General features: G+C 29.5%; 2 protein-coding genes across 4 annotated transcripts in view; both read right to left on the bottom strand.

Annotated features, from left to right (window-relative positions):
- LOC141532260 (uncharacterized) overlaps nucleotides 1–782 on the bottom strand; it is a 50,273-nt gene extending 49,491 nt beyond the window's left edge. For both annotated transcript variants that reach the window (XM_074250519.1, XM_074250520.1), the window contains exon 1: nucleotides 656–782. In XM_074250519.1, the coding sequence (XP_074106620.1) occupies nucleotides 656–760 (105 nt within the window). In that variant the 5' untranslated portion in view covers nucleotides 761–782. The remainder of the gene's footprint in view (nucleotides 1–655) is intronic.
- Nucleotides 783–1,021: 239 nt separating this feature from the next.
- LOC141532261 (uncharacterized) lies at nucleotides 1,022–13,492 on the bottom strand. 2 transcript variants are annotated; one of them, XM_074250521.1, is made up of 4 exons: nucleotides 13,388–13,492; nucleotides 11,624–11,828; nucleotides 7,537–7,721; nucleotides 1,022–1,157 (listed from the first exon to the last, which is right to left on the bottom strand). In XM_074250521.1, exons 1-4 carry the CDS (start codon nucleotides 13,395–13,397, stop codon nucleotides 1,081–1,083), a joined length of 477 nt encoding a protein of 158 aa, XP_074106622.1. In that variant the 5' UTR covers nucleotides 13,398–13,492; the 3' UTR covers nucleotides 1,022–1,080. The 2 variants fall into 2 exon arrangements, with proteins under 2 accessions (XP_074106622.1, XP_074106623.1); XM_074250522.1 differs by lacking the exon at nucleotides 1,022–1,157 and adding an exon at nucleotides 8,361–8,386 and having other exon boundaries at nucleotides 7,570–7,721.
- Nucleotides 13,493–16,650: the final 3,158 nt, after the last annotated feature.

Genomic DNA, 16,650 nt, shown 5'->3' with positions numbered 1-16,650 from the left:
CAGTATACCCACAAGACGGCAGCACAGTCGCTAGCGACAGCTACCATCTACTCAGCCTTGTAAAAATATACCCAATACATACAAGTAAAAAGAAGAATTGTTAGTATAGTATACACACCGTGGGAAGTAAATAAAAAAGATTCAGATCACATGTTCATTGACTTCAACTTCGCTTCAAACAACAATTACATGTGATCTGAGACTTTTCTTATTTTACTGGCTTAAATTTCGTAACCGAACCTTAATGCTTTTTGATTTCAATAATTTTTTAAAAACTTTTTCAAATTTATCCATTAAATTCATGAATTGTCGATATTTTCATAAGAACTAGCTCATATTGATAGAACGAAAGTTTTTAACTATTTTTTACCCTATTCCCCTTAACTTTGACCTCGGATATCTTTGAAATGGTTAATGTAATTACTTACACATATCAGATCTTTTTTGTAGATTATTTAATTTTCTAAAAAAATGTGTATAAAGATTTGATTAAAAAATTGATCAATAGTGATATATCATATCTTTTATAAGAAACTAACAAAAACAACACCCTAATGTATCTATTATACTTCATAAAACCATTGTATTATTAAAGTTTACCATATGGCAATTAGCCTTGGCATAATAAATAAATTAAAATAAATAAACAACTTACCTGTGTGGAGTGATAAGAAGCATTATCCATGACCATCACTGATGGCTCCTCTAAGTTTGGTAGCAATTTCTCAGACAACCACTTCTTGAACATGTCTGCATTCATGTCCCCGTGGTAATCATCATATTGTTTGGGTTTCTTCTGAGTGTTTACTACCAAAGAGGCTCCATTAACAAATCCACCTCTTCCCCCAGCATGGCAAACAATGTATCTTGGTCCAGTCGAAGCTTTTTTTACCGAGACACTTCGGGTACTGAAATCCTACCACTCGTAGGTTTTTCCAGTACCATTGCGGAAGATCTACGTCTCATCTTGGAAGATAAAGCGCTTTTTGCGGTCAAAGTGATACTTATATCTCCCAAGAAACTCAATCCGAGCAGTGATTATATGGGGTTGTTCAATCAAGTAGTGATTATTATTCCTTTTTATGTGGCTGAACCCAATATCATGCAACAATTTGCGCAATGTTGAGAGCTTGCCATAAAAAGGAATATTATTTGCCCTGTAATCAAATCAGTAAAAATCTTATTAGAAGTGAATACAGTTAAATGATGAAAATAATAAAAAGTGGTGCCAAAACAAGAACTGAAAGAGTACTATCTTGAGAATTTCAGATAATATGAAAATTCGAAAATTAAAAGTTTCAAATGTTCTTAGATTTAAGTTATGTTATATAGTTAAAAGGAGAAAAAATTCATGAAATTGGCAATAATCTTTCGGAGAAGTAGGAAAGGACGTAAACGTTTCTATATGTTTCCGTACAGTAGTTTATTTTAATCAACAGTAATATTTTCAATTGTTATTAACGTTTTAACAGTTTAAAGGGCTCTAACTCTGAAACGGTTAATTTGACGAGGTAGATTTGAGGAAAATAACTCCACGACTGTGATGGTCTTTCCTATGAAAGAAAATAAACAGTAATAAATATCTAAATTTAAAGCATGGAATAATGTGAGTTAGTAAATGAGAATTTTCATAGCAAAATTAAAAATGAAACGCTGCCCACAGCTCGATATAGATAGAGCTTGCATTTACATTAAAAAGCATTATGCCAAAAAAATTTCTTCAAGCTTTCAAAGTGATTAGCAAAGTATTTAAGGTGAATTTCAATAACATTTTCGATAAATAAATAATAACAACTGCAACAGCGATATTAGTTAGGTAGTCATAACAAAAACTCCCAGAAAAAATTCAGAATGCTTGAATCAGGCATGATCCTATGGATTAAGTATGAACATGCACGATTTTTTAAGGTCACATTTAATCGTATTCATTGAAGCATGCATGATTGCGCACGACCAGATATGTCTATGCGTGATCATACATAACCAAATTCGACCCTGGATGTCTGTTTACTGCGAGGACTAAAAGTTCGTTCAAGAACTTGCATGGAAGGGTATGACCTTATGTGACTAGCAAAAAACGTGATTGATGAAACCTGAACATGCATCATTTATGTTTGGTCTAGCGTGATCACACATGATATGACCGTTCAAAGGTATTAACAGTTATGCAGAGAGTCCTCGCTATGTTGAATGATTTCATGTATGATCAAGCTCTGCCGAGCATAAATTATGCATGATCAGACTTGATTAAGCAAGATTCTTGTATGGCCATGCACAAGGCCATACTCCTTCATACAGGCTCATGAACGATTTTTTAGCCCTCACAGTACACAGTCATACAAGGTTGTGTATGGCTGTTTATGAATAATGCTTAGTCGTACATGGTCGTAGATAACCATGGATACTTAAAAGAACATTATTGAGTATGGCCTTATCAAACAATCATACACGATCATATTAGTTTCATGCCTGGTCAAGTATGATGATGCGTACGACTTTTTTCCTGAGCAAGAAAAAAAAAGTTTTTTAATTAGTAGTAAAAGTTATGCAGAATTTTACCATTTACCGGAAGTTTCTGATTTATTTTTAAGAAACCTAAAAAACGATTGTACTTACAAGAATCGTTCTGGATCAGTGTCAAAAATGACATTTGCGGCAATGAAAAAAAAAAAAAAAAAAAAATTTTTAAAAATAAAGAAATTGAAAAATTTAAATTAATCAAAATTTGTTGAAAGTATATTTAGTTTTCAATATACAGTACTTGCAAGTACAGTACCCTCGCATCCTTATACCTAACCATTTCCCCTTCCATAGCCATTGACCCCCTAATATTACATTTTTGTTATAGGCATAAGTTGATGTCACTACTAACACTTTTCCGGGTCATCAGTTGAGCAGATATCCTTAAAGCAGGCGGTTATTGTTGCCTAACAGTCTCTTTTCATTTATTGTACTTATGTATCCAGTTTTCATTTCAATTATAAATAAAACTGAGCATTATACTTGATAATTGTTTATCAATTAATGAAATACAATAAAATTATATATATTTGGCCCAATTTGTCTTATGTAATATTTCCAACGGTTCTTATAAGATCCAGAAACTCCTAAAAAGAATTTTTTTTTTTTTCTAAGTAATTAATTTTTCAACATTTAACAGCCAGTCCCTACGATTACAGCTTTATCTTTTCCACGTAAGCAAAGAAGAGTTTGTAGAGGAAAGCTCTGATACGTAATGGATTTTTTAATTATCTATCTTGTAGCAGAAGGTTTTTTCTCGAAATTTTCATTTATTTAAGAATAAAAAAACATTAAATTTAAATAGCTTTGTAATCATGAGTGCAATACGGATATCATAATTTCTCACAGTAAATGTGACGCGAGAAAAAAAGGGAATCGGCTGTAAACTAAAAAAAAATTATTTTTTTAAGTTTTTAATTATTTTCAGAAGTTAAACAAAATTATAAATTATGTAAAATTATTCATTGTTGATAATGAACATATTCTGATTTGTTATGTTATTTTTTCATCGAATATATTTTTTTTATTGCTTAAAATTACAAAAGTAATTGTTCCCTAATTAAAAAAAAATATCGAGACAAAGAAAAAAGTACTGGAAAGTACTGGTTTTCTAATCAATTAAATACTTTTCAATTCTTTTTTCTTTGTCTCAATACTTTCTTTTATTCAGGGTTGGATTAACTTAAATTTACTTGCATTGTGCAAAAAATATTGTTTTAGTTATATCAACCGCGAAAGTTTGATTTCCGAACAATATATATATATATATATATATATATATATATATATATATATATATATATATATATATATATATATATATATATATATATATGTGTGTGTGTGTGTGTGTGTGTGTGTGTGTGTGTGTGTGTGTGTGTGTGTGTGTAAATCTCTTATAATTATTCAATGGCTCGGCCAACCGGATTGAAGTAGGAGGCGATCTAAAGAGTATCAGCATATTTAATTGGGCTATTAGGCTAAAGAGTATCAGCATATTTAATAGGGCACTTCCGACCAAATTTTGAATTTTCAGTGGAAATGCCCAAACGAAGCGCTTCTGCTAAAAAATGCTATAAAAATCAAATAAATTTTCTCCCCCCAAAATATCTTAGAAAATGCCCAAACACAGCCCCTGTTAAAAGCGGAACTCAAAATTCCAATTTTAAGAGGCCCATCAAAAAATTTACAATTTAGCACACCCTAATATATATATATATATATATATATATATATATATATATATATATATATATATATATATATATATATATATATATATATATATATATATATATATATATATATATATATTAGGGTGGGTCAAAAAAATCGAATAATTTATTTTTGATTTTATACTCTGAAAAATAGGTTCGTAGACACCTAAAAAGAATTCTCTCCAAGTATAAGCTCTTAATTATAACGGGAAGGTCCTCCGCTTTCCGGGTTTCTATTTTTTTCGAATAATCAGATAAAAAAATTTATATCTCGCTTCCAACTGCTTGGAAAAATATTCCGTGGCATAGATTTTGTGAGAAATTGAATGCTTTACAAAAAAGGTCTCTTATGACTTTTTCAAAAACTCAACCGATTAAAAGATATTCATAGTTGAAGTTTGGCTATTTTAAGGAAAATATTCGTTTTTATTATGAATTTTATAAGTCGATGAAAAAAAATTATTTCGGATTGCGGAACTCATGATTTTGTAGGAAATTTACTGCTCTACAAAAATGGTCTCTTATGATTTTTTGATTAAGTGAAGCCGTTACGAGATATTCATCGTCAAACATTAACGAATATCAATATTTCCAGTTTTTGATCAATAATTCGATAAATTTTAATTTAAACTATGAGTTTCAGGAAAATTTACATAAATTTGAGTTTCGATCGATAAAGAAATGTTATAATAAGTTAGATAAAGAATTATTGGAATTATCATTGATTTTCCTTGGAGAAATGCCTCAAGAAAAGATTTCTTTCAAACGTCCTGGTACTGTTCATCATGCTAGATGGATGGCTAAGGCCATTTATAGTTTGAAAATGTATCTATTCAGAAATGAATTCAAACTCTCTCAGAAAGAATTGCATGGTCTTCGTCATTTCTGTATTTTTATAGTCACATTGTATTTAAAAGCTTGGTTTTCATCAACTTCTGCAACAACTGCTGCTTATCATGACTTGCAGTTTATGAAAAATTTATTGGAGTACAAACATATCAATCCTTTGATTTCTTCAGCTACGTGTGAAAAAATGATTTCGCACTTATGGTATTTGAGCGATGAACTTGCCATTTTATCACTGTTTGACGATGGCGTTCCATTAGAAGGAAAAAAAGTATTGTTGAAGCTGTTAATACTCGTGAAGGTACAGATTCTAAAGCTAAAAGATTTGTAATTGCTAAAAAGATTTGAATTCATTGGCGCAGAGAACTCTGAGTGACTTTGTGTCTAAAAAGTCATTAAATCTTTTCAAAATCTTCGATCTACCGTATGACTTTCTTGATGTCGATGTTGAATTATGGCCTACTAATGAGAGTTATCTCGAAAATAAAGAATACTTTCAACAACTAAAAGTTGTCAATGATTCAGCAGAGCGAGCTGTTGCATTAGTCAGTGAATATAATCAATGCTTGACAAAAATGAAGAACAATTCCAGTACTTATTGCAAGTTGTCAAAGAACATCAAAAAACATTCCCAAATTGTAATAAAAGAAATTATTTATAGTAATAGCGTACTGTTATGTTAAAAATATAGACAATTATATTGCAATTGATAATTCAATAAAAAATTTATCTATAAAAAAGTTAAATACTGGTTGTTTCTTACTTGATTCAATACTTTTCATATTAAATTTGACAAAGAAATATGTCATTCACTTCAAATTAAACTAATCATTGGCTATATGTCGAAAAAAATGCTCTAATTTCTTGTTTTAATGCAATCAAACAAGCTCAAGACTGAAAACAATATTAAAAAATTTGTTTATAACATTTCTTTATCGATCGAAACTCAAATTTATGTAAATTTTCCTGAAACTCATAGTTTAAATTAAAATTTATCGAATTATTGATCAAAAACTGGAAATATTGATATTCGTTAATGTTTGACGATGAATATCTCGTAACGGCTTCACTTAATCAAAAATCATAAGAGACCATTTTTGTAGAGCAGTAAATTTCCTACAAAATCATGAGTTCCGCAATCCGAAATAATTTTTTTCATCGACTTATAAAATTCATAATAAAAACGAATATTTTCCTTAAAATAGCCAACTTCAACTATGAATATCTTTTAATCGGTTGAGTTTTTGAAAAAGTCATAAGAGACCTTTTTTGTAAAGCATTCAATTTCTCACAAAATCTATGCCACGGAATATTTTTCCAAGCAGTTGGAAGCGAGATATAAATTTTTTTATCTGATTATTCGAAAAAATAGAAACCCGGAAAGCGGAGGACCTTCCCGTTATAATTAAGAGCTTATACTTGGAGAGAATTCTTTTTAGGTGTCTACGAACCTATTTTTCAGAGTATAAAATCAAAAATAAATTATTCGATTTTTTTGACCCACCCTAATATATATATATATATATATATATATATATATATATATATATATATATATATATATATATAGGATGCAAAATGAATGCAAAATGAAATATGGCAACAAAATTGTTTAAATCGTAATTTACATTACTCCAAATCAAAAAATGGACATCGTTCATTTCCGGAAAAAAATATTATGGCCATATATACAACAGCTGGAGGAGAATATCTTCATAGAGGAGAAGACAAGTTACCGGTAATTTCAAGCGGAGACTTCAACGTCAATTTTTGCCGTGAAGATGCGCGTTTACTTATTGATTTCTTTAAAAATGACTTTAATCTAACCGTGAACAATAATCCTCTGATTTCGACAACACGACATGGCACTACCATAAATGCTGTATTAATACGATATCTCAACGCTGTTAATATAAAACTTTTCGTATCATATTTCAATTATCATAAGCAACTGATAACTGAAGTTCCGATTCAATCATTACCGGAAGATGCTATGGCAACGGATATAATTTAAAAATATCTTTTGTATAATAAGAGATTTATGTTACACTTAATGTAAGAAAATATATATTTATTTTTAATTTTTCCAATTGAAACTGAATTTTATTGAGTATGTTGATGATCCTTTTCAAGACATTTTATTATTTTAATGTAATTAATTATTAGTATGTGACGAAAAAACTATTTCTTAATGATGCCAAAGAAGTGTAACTTCTCACGCGCGTACATAAGTACACGCACCCATTTTTTATTTTTATTTAAAATAAAACGAGTATTGTAAGTCGTGCAATTTTGGATTTTATAAACTTCCATTTTCTATAACTTCTTTTTTTCCACAAAAGTATGTTTCTCAAAATTATATTTTCTCTTTTAATTAAAATCAAAAATATATATGTATATATAGAAAGTCATTCAAATATTATAGAATAAAGATTTAAAATGGAAACCTTACTTTTGTCGCAAGCATCGTATATCAACGTCCTGATATGTTCTTTCACATCACAGCTGACGTCCCTGAACTTTCTTGTTCGTTTTCGTACCTTGCCTGGTGTTACGAACGGTACACCTTCCTCACCCATTCTTACATACTTGGTAACGCTCATTACCCCACATTTCAAGAGCGCAGCTGTTCTCTCCCTACAAAATAAATGATAGTTTAGTAAAATATGTAAAGGCAGTAATGTAATTGCGAATAGAGTATTTCTTACAAAATTGAATACTTCTGAATCTGAACCCTTTTAAATGGTTAGGAACTGTTATCTTATTGTAACCTTATTGTTTACTACTGAATTTACTATTTCTCTACTGAACGAATGATCTCGTTATGTCAGACGTGAGTATTCAGACGTACTAGGGTATAGGTATTCTATAGTCAACAACTACTTAATTGGTCAACTTTTTTTAGTAGTCATTCGAATCGAAATGGAATCTAAATGAATTTTGAGAAAAATGAAGTTCTGCTTGTAAAAATTGTAAAAGTTGTTAATAATTAACTCAAAAATAGAAAACGGTTTAGTTTTTTGCAAATATCTGAAAAACTAATGAAAATTTCAAAAATTTTATAAAAGATTAAAAAAGAAGAGGAACTTTCCACTAGAGTCCTAAATCCCGCAATTGTAGGACCAAAATTTATAATTTTTCCAGAGGGATGAAAATACAGCTGAACACGGGTGCTCTAACTTGCGTAAGCCTCGCCTACTTTGGACGCTTTATTAATAAAAATTATTTTCACATATTAAATATAAAATTTAAGAAATGAAACAATGAGGGGCTTACCGGATTGATAAATGATCAATAATCCACTAGAAAAAAATATTTATCACAATATTTCAATAAGTTATGCAATAGTTAATTTAAAATTTTTTTACTTCAACATATACGATTATATTCACAATAAATTTGAGATGTTTTTCTATCTTGAAGCAATTTTTATTTTTCAGTTTTTTATTAATAATTTTCATTGTTGTAAAATGAAGAACTTAAATAAATCATCGAAAAAATTTATTTTTTTTAAATATTATTAATGACCAGTTTGTATCTTGTCAGAAGATGCATAGAAATAATTTTAAAAAATTTTAATCTTCTATTGTTTCAAAAATTATTATAAGCAAATGCGTTGTTTATTAGGTAATTGAAAAATTTTTTATGAAATTTCAATCTTTGATATGTTACGTCCAGAATTTGGATTAATTGACTTAATTAATTTTTGGTCCAAGCTTTTCAGCCTATAGACCGCGATCGGGTTGTGTTGGATTTTTAAAATTTAAAGAATAAGAAATAATGTAGGTTTAACTATAGTTACATTGAATATCAAAATTACAGAATTAAAAAATACAAAAATCTTTTATGGTTGGAAATCTTACAAAAAAATGATACACTATGGTACCTGGTACACAGCATTAATTTAAGATTTGAGTGTTGGTTCGATTTACACTAATTAAAATATTACACAAGAACAAAACTGATTCTAAATTTACTTAGTGAAAATTAACGACGGACGATAAAAGTGTGAGGACACTTGTGGCTTCTGGAGCGATACTAAAAATTTTTGGACGAACAAGTCCTTATTTTTCCATTTTTAGAATTATTTAAAAAAAATTTGAAGAATGTTTGTTTTTACGATTTTATTATTTTATTAATAATTTTTAACCAATGATAAATTCTCGATTTTAAATTATTTATTTAATAATTTATATTCGATAATAATTTATGTAATAATTCTTAAACAATGAAAAATTTTGCGAGTTTAATAGTTTAATTAATACTTTAGATTTTACAATTGTAATAATCTATGTAAATGCTGTTAATCAGTAATAATTTTTAATTTGTAGATAATGGCATTTTCGTTTGTCCAAATTTATTTTGTTATTTTTACCAGTACAGTCTTCACAAAAGCTTTGCATTTTATCATTTTAGAAGTTTATCGTTAAGAAAAAAACAATTTTTATTTTTTTTTTTTCGATATGTGGTACTCTTAAAAAAAATTTTCCAAGCTCATAATTTTGTGGAAAATTGGATGGGGAATTAAAAAAAAATAGTCTTATATTTTTACGATTATCGTAACACGCTTAAAAATCAAAATTTAGAATAAAACCTCGTTTTTTTTTTTAGGTTGTTTCGGACAAATGTGGCTCTTATTTTTTTTCTAAAATGCTACCATCATGTCCCAAAACATATGCGGTTACTAGATCATTCGATTAACAAGATGCAGCGAATAACAATTTTTACTAATTTTCAGTATTTTTCGATTTATTGAGACGTGGCAGTAGATAAAAATGTGAAACTTCTGTATCAAAGTATTTCATGGATACGAATATTTCCTGAAGTTATGAGCCCGATTCCTTTCTGGGGCCGATTCGGTAATTTTATCGTCCCAGTGCCTTTATTACTTCGAAGAGCCTTTTGAAAATCATTTTTAACTTATTTTTAAAATCTTTAAACTTTAATGATTTATAGTCCAGATAGGGCCCTTGAAATTTTCAGGGACTATACAAATAAAATCAAATTTTATGGTCGTAAAGGAAACGCACTTTTATTTGTTTAAATAAAAGTTAAAAAAAAAAAATATAAGAAAATATTTAAAACGATTTTTTCCGGACGTAACAGACACAAGAAATGATTTTTAAAAGAAAAATTGTTCCCAAGACAAGTTTTTGGCGTTTATTGGAGTTTATACACAATTTCTTCTATTTAAATCTATCGATATTAATTTGCGATTTGAAAATATTAACAAGTTAATAGAGTTGGCTATGTTGACAAATTAATGTATAGATGAAAATAAATGTATCATATATGCTTCGAGTAATACAATGGTTAATTTCATTAAACATCATTTACTAATCTATATATACAATATAATGGTTCGTATCGAGTAAACCTCAATCGTGCGTTGGAGCTGACACACACACACACACACACACACACACGCGCGCGCGGCTGGACTCATCGACAGGAACAGTCAGAATGACTTTCTGGGACCTCAAAACGTAGAGTGACGATGAAAACTCGACTTTCGAAAATCGGGCCGAAATCAATAACTTCCCTTCAGTGGAAAATTTGGAATTTTCTTTGAGGGAAGTTACAAATAAGTTAAACGGTTGGCCATTCGAGTCATCCCGACATCTTCTCGCTGATTACAAATGCAAAGCGCTCCAAATTTCACTTATTACGATAGTTACATCGGTTTTGGATAAGATTCTTTATTCGAGTAATTGAACAAACTTTCAAAAGAGACTCGGACAATTCTTGAGCAACACAGTTAACCAAAATTATTTGTCCGTGCTGGCGGTAGACTTTGACAAGAATTAAAAACTAAATTTGGAGCGACACTTAATCAAGTCGGGGGTAAAAATTATAGATAAATGATGAAAATAATAGATAATTATAATGAATTTTTCAATTTTTTAGTTATCTCATTGTCATAATTATCTACAATAAATGTTAGAATTAATTTTTCATCTAATCACCGCCATTGATAGAAAGTCTCTACAAATGAGAAGCCTAGCCTTCACAATTGAATCGTAAAAAGCAATAGTTCGAAGCCCCTTTTCTGGAAGCCCCGCCTTTTCTGGACGAATCCTACAGTCGCAGTCTTGCCCAAGAATTTTAGTGAAATTGTCGTTCAGTTACTATAGATATAATACTCAACGAAATTATTTTCAGAAATATATACTGTCATAGAAAGCAAAAAAATATTTTTTTTCCATATTACAGTAGTGATTTCCATTTTGAACAATAGTATACTTATTAATACACATAAACAAATATTGCAAATAACATCTGCAATCATTTTGTTTGTTAATAACAACAAAAGGATTAAATAGAATATATAATTTTATCTAATGTTACTTTCAAAAACAAAAAAAAAACTTTGAAACTCCGAGTGTAAAACTTTCAAATTTGGGAAATTTCTTATCAAACCAAATTTAGAGATACATAATTTTGCTAAAAAATAATCTTAGGATACAAATTAATGTTATTCACGAAATGAATAACATTAAATGAGTCAAGAAGGCCTTTTAAATTTATTTCACGCTCACCTAATTTTAGGGAAAGGAATTAAGGGCTGGCCGCAACGAGCTTTATGACCGGCCTCCTCCTCTAAAAATTTAAAAGCCGTATAGATGTCGTACTGACGCTGGCTTGTAAAAGATCGGCCACGTTTGTCACCTAAATCGGTGTACCATGGTTTCCGATCTGCTCGCTTCCTCGGAGACTTATCACTTCGGATTCTTCGCATTTTCTCTAAAAATTTTATAAAATTTCACACTGAGAGCTTTGATGTTACTGAAAATAACAGACATCTGTTAATTATTTGAATTTCTTTAGCAACAACATTATTATAAAAAAAATTGTAATAAAAAATTTTCACGACTAAAAATTAGAATAAGTAAAAAGTGAAAATCTTTAAAAAATAACATTTTTTCAACAATTAGTACTTTTTTTTTTTTAATTTTTACTTGTTATAAAAATCTAAAAAGTAGTACGATGTCTGTTAAATTCAATAGCATAAAATAATTACATGTGCATTTTTTTTATTTTTTATAATTTACGTGAAATAATAATGATGCTGAGATTGAGTGACATCCGATTATTTCTAGAATTGTTATAACAAATAAATTTTAACAAGAAAAAATCATTTAAAAAATTCAATCTTTAAATGTTTTAAAAAATTGAAAATGCAATTTTTAAAATTACATTTCTATCGAAGTAATTTTCAAGAAAAATGAAAAAATTGTCAAGTGTCTGTTGATTTCAGTGTCATGAAATAATATATAATGGAAACATTGTCAGATGTTTGGTACCCTGATTAAAAATACTGATTGAAAAGAATTGAGAAGCGATCACTCCATGCAAACTGTATATCTATATGTACAAACAAAAGAATTGAAATTATTGGAGAGAATTCAAATTTCATAATTTTTAATTCTTTTCAATCAATATTTTTAAACAGGGTAATTTTAGTAATCACAAACGATCACAAGTCATAATTATTACTTGTGAGTTTACGTGAAAACTACGTATTTTTTTGTAAAATTTACAGATAAATTCTATGAAATCTCCCTGATTAAAAAAAAAGTACTAAGTCTAAGAAAAAAGTATTGGTTTTCTAGTTAATCCGATACTTTTCAATACTTTTTTCTTTGCCTCAATACTTTTTTTTATTCAAGGCTATAAGAATATTATGTGATCGTTGCAAAGTAACTTCTTGAATTAAAATTATGTTTGATTAATCTGTTAATAGTAAATTTAAAATTTTTATCATATGTGAACAAATTTTTTTTTTTACTGATTATAAAAAAATAATTTGTCTTAAAGTACACTGTAAAAAATTAGAAAAATTAAAATTTTGAAAAAATTCAAAACCGTGATATAAATTAGTTTACAATGATGCTGATTCAAGTAATGCTTTTTCATTCATTACAATAAATTTCCAGTAATAATAACAGAAAAAGTTATATTATAATTACAGGCTCAATTTCTTAAATTTACAGATTTATAATAACAGAAATTTACCACATAAAAATAACATATTAAGTTCTGTAAATATTACATGAGTCGACTTATAGATAGAATTTTGTAAATTTTACAAACTTTTCTATAAATTTTACAACGTATTTTTTCCGTGTACTGAAATCAGCAGACATTTGACAATTTTTTTGTTTTTTATTCCAAATCCATTATGAAAAAAAAATTTTATTAGTTTTTGGTTATAAAAATTTTAATTTTGCAATTGCTGGATGTCTGTTAATTTCGGTATATATAATAATTTATTGTTTCTTTTACTAAAACTATAAAATTACCTCTCGCCATTGTAATGAAGTGAAGATTTATGAACAATATTATTAATTTGTTGACACTTTTAACGTGACGTACAATTATGAATTCGCGTTGATCGCTAAGGACAAAGGAATGACGGCTTTTCGGTTTTTCTACCTGAGCGTCTTTACTATTATGATTATCCATTTTTATTATTATTATTTTAATTTTTGTTGTGAGCAAAAGATAAGCTACCATTTGTCGATAAAAAAGGAGCACGCTCGTATTCGAACCACTAGGGGCATATATACCCTGATAGCCAGCGCTTTCTCAGTAAGTGTTGACTTCCAGCAGTTACGGTTAATTTATACATCAAGTTGGCGGTAATTCTTCTCTCAACAACAGTTGTAAGCAAATTGACGGAAATCTACGGCCGCAACTTGAATACAAGTTAACAATCAAACTTGTAGTTAAATTTCTTTTCAACTTTACTACAATTTGAAGGAAATACTTGTACAGCAAGTTTTGACGTCTATTTGCAGAGTAAGTTATAGGTAACTAATAGGTAATCGCTCGCTTTGCCAACTCTTTCCGTCAAGTTTGCTTCAAATTGCGGACGTAGATTGACAGTAAGTTATAGATAAGGTGGCTATCAGGGTAAATTTACCGAAATATAAAAATACCGAAAGAAGCTCTCTACTTTATCGACAAAAAGAAAAGTTTAAGAATAGAATCAGATAATTCTAAGAGATGGCGCAACAGGTGTAGCTATGAGATTTTAAAAGGAATTTTAAAAGCAACAAAATATTGTCACGAACCGTCAGGGTCAATACGACTAAATTTTACCCCAAGTATCACTCAAGTAAAATTATGAAAGTACCCGTTTTTATTATTACTAAAACGGGAAACTAAAAACCTTATGTGTAAGAGAATTAAAGTTAAGTACACTTCGGAAGGTCAAAAATTAACTGGTCTCGATCCATAAGGGTCAAATCAGATAGTTTTTTTCCAAAGATATGGCGGGTAAAACAATTAACGCGCCCGTTTTTGTATATATAAAAACGGGTAGACGAAATCCTTATAAATTAAAGGAAAAAAATTTCTTCCTTCCCAAACGAACAAAAAGTTACTTGACTGCGACCGTCAGGGTCTATAATTGTTACTTATTTTATCTCCGAGTATGACTCAGGTAGAACAATCAGAGTACCCGTTTTTATTTTTGAAAAACGGAAAGCCAAAGGAAACCTCAATTAATGGAATAAAATGTATTTCTTCCTAAAAGGTCGGAAAGCGATTCTTTTCACATTTTGAGAGAGAATACTACTTTTTTTCAGTAGAGATCACTCGGGTAGAGTAATGAAAGTACCCGTTATTATTTTCAAAAAACGGGAAGCCGAAGGACACTTCAATTTATAGGAAATAAATGTATTTCTTCCTTAAACGTCCAACAGCGATTCCTTTTTCCTTTTAAGAGTGACTACTTATTTTTTTTTCTCCAGGGCATACTCTGCTAGAATAATGAAAGTACCCGTTTTTTTTTTTTAGAAACGGGAAACCAAAGGAAACCTCATTTAATGGAAAAAAAATATATTTCTTCCTTAAACGTCCAGAAGCGATTCCTTTTCCCTTTTCAGATAAAATACTGATGTTTTTTTCAGTTGGGATGACTCGGGTAGAATTATCAAAGTACCCGTTTTTATTTTTAAAAAACGGGAAGCCAAAGGAAACCTCAATTAATGGGAGAAAATGTATTTCTTCCTTAAAGGTCGGAAAGCGATTCTTTTCACATTTTTAAAGAGAATACTACTTTGTTTCAGTAGGGATCACTCGGGTAGAGTAATCAAAGTACCCGTTTTTTTTTTTCAAAAAACGGGAAGCCGAAGGAAACGTCAATTAATGGAAAAAAAATATATTTCTTCCTTAAACGTCCAAAAGCGATTCCTTTTCCCTTTTAAAAGTGACTACTTATTTTTTTTCTCCAGAGCACACTCTGGTAGAATAATCAAAGTCCCCGTTTTTATTTTTAAAAAACGGGAAGCCAAAGGAACTGTCAATTAATGGAAAAAAAATATATTTCTTCCTTAAACGTCCAAAAGCGATTCCTTTTCCCTTTGAAGATAAAATACTGATGTTTTTTTCAGTTGGGATCACTTGGGTAAAATAATCGAAGCACTCGTTTTTATTTTTAAAAAACGGGAAGCCAAAGGAAACCTCAATTAATGGGAGAAAATGTATTTCTTCCTTAAAGGTCGGAAAGCGATTCTTTTCACATTTTTAAAGAGAATACTACTTTGTTTCAGTAGGGATCACTCGGGTAGAGTAATCAAAGTACCCGTTTTTTTTTTTCAAAAAACGGGAAGCCGAAGGAAACGTCAATTAATGGAAAAAAAAGATATTTCTTCCTTAAAGGTCGGAAAGCAATTCCTTTCACCTTTTAAAAGACAATACTAATTTTTTTTTTTTTATTAGGGTACACTTTGGTAGAGTAATCAAAGTACCCGTTTTTATTTTCAAAAAACGCGTAGCCGAAGGACACTTCAATTAATGGAAAATAAATGTATTCTTATTCGTTAAAGGTCTCAAAGCGATTTCTTTTTCCTTTTAAGAGTAACTACTAATTTTTTTTCCTCTAGGAAACACTCGGGTAGAAAAATCAAAGTATCCGTTTTTATTTTCAAAAAACGGGAAGCCAAAGATCACTTCATTTGATGGATAAAAAATGTATTTATTCCTTAAATGTCTGAATGCGATTCCTTTCGCCTTTGAAGAGTGAATATAAGAATTGCACTACCTTTTTTTATTTTCAGGAAGCGGGAAGCAAAATGCACATCGATTGCATGACAAATAATCTTTATTGCCGGAATGGTGAAAGCGTTACTTGTCTTCACCTATAAGGGACATTACTACTTATTTTTCTTCTCATGCATTACTTTGGACGGAGAATCAAAGTATCCGTTATTCTTTTAAGAAAAAACGGGTACTTAAAATTGTTATTAATCAATAGAAGAAAAATTCTCCTCTTCTGAAAGGGCAATGAGTTACTTGTCTCGGCCTATAATCGTCTGTACTACTTATTTTTCGGGATCACTTGGGTATATCCATTAAATTACCCGTTTTCTTTTTATAAAAAAGAGTAGATTATTTCTTTTTTATTTAAAAGGAGAATAATGTCATCTATCCTCGAGGTTCAAAAATTACCGTAAGAAGACGGTAATTTGAGGCTGCGGAATGGTATTCCAAATGTGCTGAAGCGCGCGCTCCAAAGCAGCTAAGTTCTGCAAATTTGGATACTCTCTGCGCAACCGAC

The sequence above is a fragment of the Cotesia typhae genome, unplaced genomic scaffold (assembly GCF_013202065.1).
Source record: "Cotesia typhae breed Kobodo isofemale line unplaced genomic scaffold, CoteBio_Ctyphae contig_59, whole genome shotgun sequence".
NCBI classification, from domain to species: Eukaryota; Metazoa; Arthropoda; class Insecta; order Hymenoptera; family Braconidae; genus Cotesia; species Cotesia typhae.
The sequence above is the reverse complement of the archived record's forward strand: the minus strand, read 5'-3'. Positions and strand labels throughout refer to the sequence as shown.

Coding starts and splice junctions, on each gene's coding strand:
- LOC141532261 (XM_074250521.1), bottom strand. Junction 7,722..11,623: donor ATTCCTTTCCCTAAAATTAG/GTGAGCGTGAAA, acceptor TTTATTTTGTAG/GGAGAGAACAGCTGCGCTCT. Junction 1,158..7,536: donor ATACGATGCTTGCGACAAAA/GTAAGGTTTCCA, acceptor ATTTGATTACAG/GGCAAATAATATTCCTTTTT.